The sequence below is a fragment of the Mirounga leonina genome, unplaced genomic scaffold (genome assembly GCF_011800145.1).
Source record: "Mirounga leonina isolate KUSES-001 unplaced genomic scaffold, KU_Mleo_1.0 Mir_94, whole genome shotgun sequence".
Classification (NCBI taxonomy): domain Eukaryota; kingdom Metazoa; phylum Chordata; class Mammalia; order Carnivora; family Phocidae; genus Mirounga; species Mirounga leonina.
Window position 1 is genome coordinate 43,318,639 of NW_023270855.1, and position 11,108 is coordinate 43,329,746.

Genomic DNA, 11,108 nt, shown 5'->3' on the forward strand with positions numbered 1-11,108 from the left:
CTTTCTTTCTTTCTTTCTTTCTTTCTTTCTTTCTTTCTTTCTTTCTTTCTTTCTTTCTTTCTTTCTTCTTTCTTTCTCTTTCTCTCTCTCTTTCTTTCTTTTCTTTCCTTCCTTCCTTCTTTCTTTCTTTCTTTCTTTTTTTTTTTTTAAGATTTTGTTTATTTATTTGAAAGAGAGAGAATGCCAGAGAGAGTGCACCAGAAAGAGAGCCCAACCAGGGGGTAGGGGCAGAGGGGGAAGGAGAAGCAGACTCCCCACTGAGCAAGGAGGCTGATGCAATGCAGGGCTTCATCCCAGGACCCTGGGATCATGACCTGAGCCGAAGGCAGATGCTTAACTGCCTGAGCCACCCAGGTGCCCCCACCATGGCTGATTTCAAGCTACCAATATGACATTACTGAATCTGGAGTTGGGAAGAGATGTATACCATTAGACAGAAGTTCTACCATACACCTGTAGTAGACCTAACCTCAAGAGCACAGGTAATTAGAAAATTCAGGAAAATAACTAGGAAGTAATGAATTTTGAGTATTTATTACCTTTGTTTTTAGTGTAATTTCTTTAATTCTAGGTTTTATAATTTAAATTTTAATGACTGTGTTTAACAACCAGCTCATAAAATTCCTGACAATTAACAGTTGGCTTTCATGAGCTGGGACAAGCCAGATCCAGCATTTACTGGGCTACAAGCAAATTTTGGGGCAGGGATTCATGTTCAAGTAACTTATTAAGAGTGTTATTTTCAGGAAAAACCTGTGTGGATGTGAGGGAAGCAGGCTAGGAAAAGGCAAGAAGTTTAATAAGAATGTGATTATAGGTGAAGTCTAGGCTAAGCAAGATCCTGGAGTCTACTTAAAGAATTCATCCAGACTTAGGGCAAGGGAGCTGGGCTTTTGTGCCTTGTACCACTATGTCTTTGGCTACAGGCTGACTGGAGGGATGGAAGGTAGGATACAATTCCTAGTCACCTTCTGTAATATGGCTCCATGTGCTCAAGGGTAAGCCTCCTAAGAAGGATGCAGGTATGAATTCCTAGTAGCAATAGTTGGGAGATAGGTACACCAAACAGGTAAAATGGATCCCAGGTGATCTGGGTGGCTATGCACTTAAAAACTGCCTTTCTCAGCTTCCCTTGAAGCTTAGGTGACCATGTATTTAAGTTATGTTCCATGAGATGTAAGTAGAAGTAGTGTGCTGTTGGGGGGATGCCCTTCAAAGGGACATGAGTATGTTTTTTGGCTTTTTCCCCTTTCTAAAGGGGAAGATGAGAAAGATGGAGGTGCCATCTTGGATGCAGAGTTGTGTGCCCATGTTAAGGGTGGCAGAACTGGACTTGGCTGCCTACATTTGGACTGTTAAGTAAGAGAGAAATAAACTTTTTTTTTTAACCACTGTATTTTGGGATATCTCTGTTACCACACTTTAGCCTTTACCTTAACAAATATAGTGAGTAAAGCAACAAGTAATAACAAATATCTAAAATCATGACTGTGTAAAACAATAAGAATTTCTAATTTGTAGGTTTTTTTCTTTTCTTTAAAAAATAGCAAGACAGGACTAACCCTAACAGAATGAGAGAGCGTATCAAGAAGAACAAGGACATATCCACTACAGAAAAGATATAATTATTTGTACATGACCTGGTTGTTTCAATATAGAAAACCCCAAAGAATCTACAAATTATCAAAATTGATAAAATAATTTGATCAGATTGTTGAATAGGAGAATAATGTAATTGCATTTCTGAAAGATGTGTGTGACTTTGTGGGAAAATTTATGAAATTTTATTGCAGGACATGAAGGAAGACCTAAATAGAGATACACCAAATTCATGAATAAGAAGGCTCAATAGCACGCAGATGCCCAATTCTCCCCAAAATGTTTTTTAGATTTAATGCATATTTGAATAGAATTTTCAACAGTTTAAAAAAAGTTGTCAAACTTACCCTAAAGTTTATATGGAGTACCAAGAAGAGCCAAAACCCTAATGAAGAAGAAGTCGAGGTGGGAGAATGCATTCTATCACATACTGTTGCTCCGAAGCCCTAGTAATCAAGAATATGTCCACTATACTTCAATAAAAATAATGGGCCATTCAGTACATGGTGCTGGGATAAATGGTTAAACGGAAAATAAATGCAACTGAATTCCTCTTTCACTATAAACAAAAAAAATATGTGGATAAAAGATAAAACATGAAAAACAAAACTTTAAAACTTTTAGAAGAAAATACAGGACCATATCTTTAACCTCAGGATAGGGGAGGCTTTTTTAAAAGATTTTATTTATTTATTTGAGAGAGAGAGTGAGAGAGAGAGAGCATGGGGGGGTAGGGTCAAAGGGAGAAGCAGACTCCCCACTGAGTGGGGAGCTTGACGTGAGGCTTGACTGTGGGACTCCTGGATCATGACCTGAGCAGAAGGCAGATGCTCAATTGACCGAGCCACCCAGGTGCCCCTAGGGAAGGCTTCTTAAAAGCAGACACAAAAAAGCATAAATGATAAAGAAAAAGATTGCTCTTCTGACTATGTTAAAACTATGAACTTTTTTTTTTTTTGAAGATTTTATTTATTTACCTGACAGAGAGAGACACAGCGAGAGAGGGAACACAAGCAGGGGGAATGGGAGAGGGAGAAGCAGGCTTCCCGCGGAGCAGGGAGCCCGATGTGGGGCTCGATCCCAGGACTCTGGGATCATGACCTGAGCCGAAGCAGATGCTTAACGACTGAGCCACCCAGGCGCCCCTGAACTTTTTTTTTTTAAGATTATTTGTTTACTTGACAGAGAGACAGCAAGAGAGGGAACATAAGCAGGGGGAGTGGGAGAGGGAGAAGCAGGCTTCCTGCTGAGCAGGGAGCCCGATGTGGGACTCGATCCCAGGACCCTGGGATTATGACCTGAGCTGAAGGCAGATGTTTAATGACTGAGCCACCCAGGCACCCCTAAAACTATGAACTTTTATTCATTAAAAGTTGTAATAAAGTGAAAAGACAAATCATGATTGCAAAATGGTACTTGGAGCATGCATTACTAATGAAAGATTAGCATGCATTAAAAAAAAAAAAAACCTCAATAAGAAGTACTTCAAAAGCAATCCAAATATAAAATTGGGCAGATGTTACAAACACTTTATAGAAAGACAGCACAGGGCGCCTGGGTGGCCCAGTCATTAAGTGTCTGCCTTCGGCTCAGGTCATGATCCCAGGGTCCTGGGATCGAGTCCCACATTGGGCTCCCTGCTCGGCAGAAAGCCTGCTTCTCCCTCTCCCACTCCCCCTGCTTGTGTTCCTGCTCTCGCTATCTCTCTCTGTCAAATAAATAAATAAAATCTTAAAAAAAAAAAAAAAAAAGACAGCACAAATGGCCAGGAAAGATATGAAAATATACTCCAGGGAAATGCAAATTAAAACCATACCAAGATAAAATTTTATGCCCACCATGTGAGAAAAAACAGAACTGTGGCAATAAGTGTTGGGAAGAGTGGAGATTAATAGAAAGACTCATATACTGATGGTGGGAGTGTAGTTTGGTAAAATTAGTTTGAAAACTGGCATTATGAATTAAGAAAAATACATTTACACATGAATCATTGATATCCAAGGTCATAACTCTTGCAGATGACAGAGGTAATTCAAAAGACACACAATGAAGCAGAGTTACTCATTATCAAAAGTGAAAATACACCAAGAGTATACATAGGAACCAGGTTGTTCTACTTTTTTGGAAAACTAAAATTGTTAAGAGTTAGCATTGTATGGGGTGCCTGGGTGGCTCAGTTGGTTAAGAGTTAGCATTGTATGACGATGTAGGACTATGACCCTAGAGAGAAGGGTAACAAGTGAGATGAACCCTACAATTGTCCTGGCTTCCTAAGCGGAGGCAATTTTCACATGAAACAGGGAGGGAAACCCAAACAGAACACAATGATATCACTAAGTTAAGGAGACAGCTTGGGGCTCAGGAAGGCTGGGCATCTGGAGTCTGCAGGTCAGAATCGTGTAGAGTGGGGGTTACCATACTATGGTTTGTGGGCCAATTCCAGATACAGCCTGCTTTTGTATAGGACTAAGAATGATTTACACAGTTTTAAAGAGTTGCTTTTTAAAACGAATATATGGCAGAGTCCATGTGTGGCCTGCACAGCTTAAAATATTTACGGTCTGTCTTTTACAGGGTAAGTTGGCCCATCCCTACTGTACGGGAATCCCTTGGTCGGTGGAGCATGTGACTCTTGATCTTGGGATTGTGGGTTTGAGCCCCACGTTGGGTGCAGAGATTACTTAAAAATCAAAAATCTTAAAATAAATAAATAAATAAATAAGAATGACTGCAGACTTCTCTCCAGACACAATGCAAGTTAGAAGATAGTAGAGAGAAGATCATCCTCAAGTGAGTCAGGGTAGAATTCTACATCAAATGAAAATATCTTTCAAATATGAAATTGAAGTAAAGACTTTTAAAAACAAAAAGCTGAGCGAATTTCTTCCTGGACTTGAAGAGATTCTGAAGTTCTTCAGGTTGAAAGAAAATGATATCAGATGGAAACTGGTCTGTACAGACATGAGGTGGGCCAGAAATGATAGAGTTGTTAGGAAATATTAAAGACTTCCCATTTTTAAATATCTTGTAATGTAGAATATGAAACTCTTTGAACTTTTTGTACCCATTCCATTAAAATCTATTGGTCTTTCACCTTGAATGGATCTTGTACCATACCTAATTTTGTAAAATCTTTGGAAAACTATGTTATGTAGATTTAGTTATGTAGTTATGTAGATTTTCCAAATGTTGACACGTTTCATTACACAATATAAAAAATCACATTTACTTATATCACTCCTGTTGTCACAAAAGTATTTAATTATTGGAAAGATGTAAAGTGTTGGCTACCTATAATGTCTTTGCCAGGACCACTATCAGTGGACTCATGGAGTGTCTGATTTAGCATCTTGGGATTCTACATAACATAGTACTACCGAGTACTGAAATGCGTTAATCCCAGTAAGAATGAATGGCTAGCCCTCCAGGGTGGAAAGAAATTGATATCATCTTGCCACCAAATAGCTGGTCGGTTTCCCTCAGGGATGTAGCATTTCAGGGGGTTGGCGTTGACCTTGATGCTGACAGATTGGACATTCAGCGGGAGTAGTAGTTCTACCAGCTTTGGTAAGAGGAAGCCCACGTTGCTTTATTGGGTGAATGAATAGCCTCCAATCCTGCCAACACAAATACTCTGTTCATGGACACATTGGGCAAGCATGGAGGTTGACAAGGACAAGTCATAGCTGATCTCTAGTAGAGGAGTCATCTTATCCACTTGGTTGTTGAGTGGCTACTCATTGGTGGGCACTGGTACAGAACAGAAAAGGCTACATACTTTGGTGTTTTTTTTTTTTTTAAGATTTTTATTCATTTATTTGAGAGAGAGAGAGTGTGCATGTGCACAAGCTGGGGCAGAGGCAGAGTGAGAGGGAGAAGCAGACTCCCCATGAGCAGGGAGCCCGATGTGGGACTCAATCCCAGGACCCTGGGATCATGACCTGAGCTGAAGGCGGATGCTTAACCCACTGAACCACCCAGGCATCCCAAGGCTACACACTTTGTTTCTGCTCCCACAGGTCCATTCATGTGCTTCTTCCCCCAGATCATGGAGTTTTGCTCTTTCTAAGCCCCTGACCAACCAGACAACCCATTCATCACTGCTCAGGGGTCCATGTATATTCTTATTCAGGCCACTTCTCTTTTTACACCAAGTTGATGACCAGGTGTACTGTTTGAAGCTCTATGTGCAGGATTTCTCCTCATCACTGCCTTTCAGGGCCACCCCTGAGTGAGGTTCTAGTGCAACAACAGTCTGTTTTCAACTGGCACTGAGATTTTAAGTCCAACTGTGAACCAGGCCTCGGTTTTTTCCTTTCATCAACTGGTCATAGGACACTCCTTATAAGGCTATGGGTACGAACTGAGGGAGAAACTTTAATTCAGTACAAGCAGGGGATATGGAGGTCTAGGCCATTATTTTTGTGCAACTTACTTGTGTCTTCAAGACCTGTCATAATAATCCAGTTCCAAACGTCTCCTGTCCATTGAATGATGAATTACTTTGTCCAGCCGAGTTTATGACTTGTTTAGTCTGGCTGAATATCTACTTTACGATAGGAGGCACGGGACTCTCAGTTACTTGATGTTCCTTGGTCTGGCAGTTAGTTTCCATCCAGGGTGCAGTAGGGTGCTAGGAGTTGCTTTTCAAATTTCTCAGCTGCAGACAGTGTGGTCTTGCTCCAGGACTGAAGGAGTCTATGCTGTGTCTCTATAATTAGGACATAGCAGAGACTCCTTCCAGCATTTTTATTTTACCACAGCAAACTCTAGCACCATGGGGTTTGCGGGGTCATATAGCCCAAGCGATAGGCTGCTCATACCACGGCCTGACTTCATTTCTTGATAGGAGGAACTGCAAGACATTGTGGCCACTTTTATGTATGTACTGCAGGATAATGTCCCCGCTCAAGCATTTTTAATTTATTCACATTCCTTTTGCCATGTAACGTACCATATTCGCAGGTTCCAGGGATTAGGATACGGACATCTTTGGGAAGCCAGTATTCTGTCTACTACAGGGTTGTTTCCAGATGTTGGCTATCAGGAATAAAGCTACTAAAACCATCCGTACAGGGGAGTGTGTGTGTGTGTGTGTGTGTGTGTGCGCGCGCGCATATAGCTTTATTTCTCTGGGGTCAATGCCCAGGAATGCAATGACTGGGTCGTATGGTAATTGCATATTTTGTTTTATAAGAAACTGCCAGTCTGTCTTCCGGAGTGGCTGTAGTATTTTACTTTCCTACCACAACGTCGGAGTGATCCGGTACCTCCGCACCCGCGGCACCACTGGGTGTTGTTCCGACTGTTTATCTTCGCCAGTCTGTTCCGTGGGTCGTGCGATCTCGCTGTGCTTTCCATTTGCACTTGGCTCCGGGCTCTGTTCCCGCGGACGGGCAGTGTCATCTCCAAGGCAGCGCTCGGTGCCGCCCGGGCCAGCGCGTCCGAGTCCGCCGGGCCGACCCGATCTGGGCGGCCAGCGGGCAGGGGAGAGGGGGGCGAGGCGCGCTGCAAGCCCGGCCGCGGCGGTCGGTGCCCGGATGAAGAGCCTCCCCGACGGTCAGGGCCCCCAGGGGGCGCGGCGGGACCCGGTTTCCCGCGCGCGCGAGCGCAGGGCCGCGGGCGGCCGCGAGGGGGCGCGGCGAGAGGCGCGGCGCGGGCGGACCCATGGCGTCCCCAGCCGGCGGCTCCCTGGGCCTCCTGCTCTGGCTCCTGCTTCTCCAGCCCCGGCTCCGTGGGGCGCAGGGCGGGTCCGCGCCGCCCCCACCCTCCCCGGCGCCCACCTCCCGGTCGTCGTCGGGGGGCGGCCGCGAGGGCCCCGGCGCGAGCGTGTGGAAGGCTGAGGGACCGTCTGCGGCCCCCGGGCCCCAAGAGGCTGCCGCATCCCCCCAAGTGGTGGCGGTCACCCCAGGTGCCTCTGGCTCCTACAGGGCTGTGGCCATGGCAAAGCCACTAACCACAGCAAAGCCGCTGTTTCCTGCCGGTGAGGTTTCTGGGCCAGGCCCTGCCGGGGACAGCTGGCCGGGGGCCGTGCTCTGGGGGAGGGTCTCATGGGGACATGGCTTTTCCCAGGGGCGTGGGGGGTCGGAGTGGCCCCAGCCCTGCGCTTGAGCTCGGAGGGGACGCGTGGCCATTCTCCGAGGAGCCTTAGGGGATACAGAGCTGCTCTGGGGGTGCGGTGGGCGGTCTGAGGGGACATGGCCTTGCTTTGAGCGTTCTGAGACTTCTGAGCCTTATCCGGCTCTGCGGGTGGTGCTGTCAGGGGCTTTCTTTCAGTCCCCTCCCTTCACTGACCTGCTGCAGGATGCGGCCAGAGGTCTATGAGGATAGTCGGGGGATTGCCGGCCGCAGAGCGGAAGTGGCCCTGGCAGGTGAGCCTGCAGATCAATGATAGACACATGTGTGGAGGCTCCCTCATTGCCAGTCGGTGGGTGCTGACCGCGGCCCACTGCATATTTGGGTGAGTGTCCGGGGCTCTGTGACCTGGAGCCCGTCCTGTCCCCTTCCCCGAGCTTCCTCCTCCTCATCTGAGAAAGGGGGTCATAGACTCTGCTCTTCACACTGCAGTCAGAGGAAGGTGATGGTAGGGCCCTTGGCAGCCTGAAAAGTCAAGACCCCAAGTCAGGTTCAAAGCTCGTGCTGATTAGCCTTCAAGCCAAGTGGCAAGAAATGGGAGGGATGCCAGTTGAGAGGCAGTGTGTGGGCAAAGACTGGCGAGGGGGAATATTTAAGAAGAGTGGAGTGTAGTAGACCAATGTGGCTAGATCGGGGGTCTCAAACTTTCGAGCCTGGATAAACCTGCAGAGCTTGTTAAAACACAGATTGCCTGGCCCCCACCCCCAGCGTCTCTGATGCAGTAGATCAGGAGTGGGATCTGAGCATCCGCATCTCTAACACGTTCCCAGCTGACGCTGACGCTCCTCACCGGGGAGCCAGCCTTGGTGCACCACTGGATAGATTGACCAGGGGTCCAGGGATGGGACGTGGTGATGGAGGGAGGGAAGCGGTTGATGGAGAGAGGCCCAGGCTGGGGAGGCCCAGAAGATGTGGAAGGGGAGTGTAGAGCCTCTAGGATCTCTCTGCAGCCATGTGGAGTACACGGCAAAGCTGGGAGACATCTTCATGAAGCATACCTCCAGAATGGCAGTCGAGATCCCCGTCCAAGACATCGTTATTCACCAACATTACAATCCTATTGGATTACTTGAGAATGACATTGCTCTTGTTCTGCTTGAGTTCCCTGTGAATTTTTCCTCCCACATCCAGCCCGTGTGCCTCCCTAAAAAGGCGTTCATGGTACAAGCTGGTACAGAGTGCTGGGTGACTGGATGGGGGAAGCTCAACGAAACAGGTAAGACTGGAGCAAGACCTGAAGCTCCGGCCAGGCAAGAGGCTGCCTCGTGCCCTGTGGTTGGCTTGCAAGCTAAAAGGGGAGGCAAGGAAGCCATTTTCTAGCAAGCGGGGAAGGGAGGAGGGTGGAGAAGATGCTGGTAGGGAGTAATTTGATGGTGTTTCAGATTTCGATTAGAATTTCAGGACCTGGGGTCTCAGGTGACGAGCAAAGTGGGTTCTCTCTAGGGTGGATTTTAGCCGGTGGGGTGTTGGTGTTGATGTGTCTGCTCATGGGAGCTGTCCCAAACTGGAAGTCCTTGCCTTGGTGGACGGGGAGCTTCCTGTGAGTGAAAAGAGCCCAGAGAACTCCTCTTGGTGAGGCTGTTGGGCCTCCCATCCCTGGGGAGAGGTTGGATTTGGTACCTTTGGGACACTACTTGTCCAAGAGTTTATGATCCTGCTCAAAAGTAAAGTCACTTCACTGATGCACAGGACAACTGTCACGGTTACTAAGGATACTCAGAGTGACAGAGAGTTGTTTTTGATTTCTCAGGGCTGGTAAGGCCTCACCTCTTCCTGTCTTGATCTGTTCCTTCTCCGGTCTCGTTTTGATTCCTACCTCCTCCTCTCCCCATGTCAGCTTTGGGCTTCATCTCTCTTTTTTTTTTTATTCTTATGTTAATCCCCATACATTACATCATTAGTTTTAGATGTAGTGTTCCATGAGGGCTTCATCTCTTTTGGTGTCAAACGGGGACCACCGTCACTCCCCCAATGGGGTGTCTGTATGTGAACACACTGTATTGAGACCAAGAGTGGGTGCGAGGGGCTCCTGTCCCGTTCCATTAGGCAGATTCACCTACTCCTAAATTATCTCTACAGATCAGTCCAAAGAACCTGCCAACAGGCTACAGGAGGCTAAGCTAAACATTATCCGTTATGAGAAATGTAACACGATGCTCCAAACCCAGATGGAAACTAGTAGTGACATAGTCAAAGAAGGGACACTCTGTGGTTACAATGCCCAAGGAAAGGATGCCTGCCAGGTCAGTTCATGGGCCCTTGGCCGTCTTGCCATCTTGTGGTCCCCTGACAGGCAGCAGGGCCTGTGTTATCCAGCGGCCCCTCCCTTCACCCTTAATTCACGGCAAGGGGACTCAAGGGGACAAACTGCCAAGGCTCGGCTGGGCTGGCCTGCCTGGATCCTTTAGCAGGAGGACCTGGTGCTGCCTGGAGGGGGTTGGGAGAGGAGGGGAGATTCAGGCAGAAAATGCCAAAAATGCAAGTCACATGTTTCGTACCCCTTTCTATATGACCGGCGGTGTGCTCAGGTAAAGATGTTCTTCATTATGATTAGCTCAGAGTACGGACATTTTCTTTGTTTATATTCCATTTTTTTTGTACATGATTTTTTGCATACGTATATGAATTTTGTTTGCTAAATTTTCAACCCTTAAATCTGATATTCCCAGGAACCTAGGGCTGGTGGATGCCTGGGGGAGGGAGGGTCCTGGGGAAGCCCCACGAGTGCCCATCTCCCCAAGCCTTGCAGCGCGATCCACCAGTTCTGATGTTGATTCTCTTCCATTGCTGTGTTTGCTTTTTCCCTCTTTCTCCAGGGAGACTCTGGAGGGCCCCTGGTCTGTGAACTTAATGAAACCTGGGTCCAGGTGGGGATCGTGAGCTGGGGCATTGGCTGCGGTCGCAGAAATTATCCTGGAGTTTATACAGAAGTTAGTTTCTACAAGGACTGGGTCATTGATCACTTGAGTCAGGCTTGCTCTTGGGACTCAGCAGGCTACTTCCTACTTCTGTGCCTGCTGCTGCCCCTGGGCATCCTGGTGGCCCCGTGATCACCCCAGCCCTCCCCGCTCCTGTTTTCGGGTCTCGCACTGGGCCTCTCCTCCGACCTCCCCCTCCTACTTAGATGCCCTTTCCTCCAATCCTGCTTGGCGTCCACTGAGCCTGTAGAGAGCCCCACAGTAGAAAGTGGCAGCAAGGCTGGAGCCCCGAAAGTGTCCCAGCCTGCTGCTGTCCCGGTCACCTGCGTCGGCCACACCCACGACCTTGGCTGTGGCCTGCCTGCCCCGGAGGAGGGGGGCCAAGCATCCCAGCCTGAGAGCCAGCCGACCTGCCAGGTGGAGCCCGGTGCTTCCTTGCCATCTTGGAGAGCCTGT

General features: G+C 47.5%; 1 protein-coding gene across 1 annotated transcript; it reads left to right on the forward strand.

Annotated features, from left to right (window-relative positions):
* The first annotated feature begins 7,266 nt into the window (after positions 1-7,266).
* Positions 7,267-11,076, forward strand: LOC118005567 (serine protease 44-like). The gene is made up of 5 exons (XM_034997535.1): positions 7,267-7,582; positions 7,903-8,059; positions 8,685-8,973; positions 9,846-9,977; positions 10,551-11,076. Exons 1-5 carry the CDS (start codon positions 7,267-7,269, stop codon positions 10,782-10,784), a joined length of 1,128 nt encoding a protein of 375 aa, XP_034853426.1. The 3' UTR covers positions 10,785-11,076.
* The last annotated feature ends 32 nt before the right edge of the window (positions 11,077-11,108 follow it).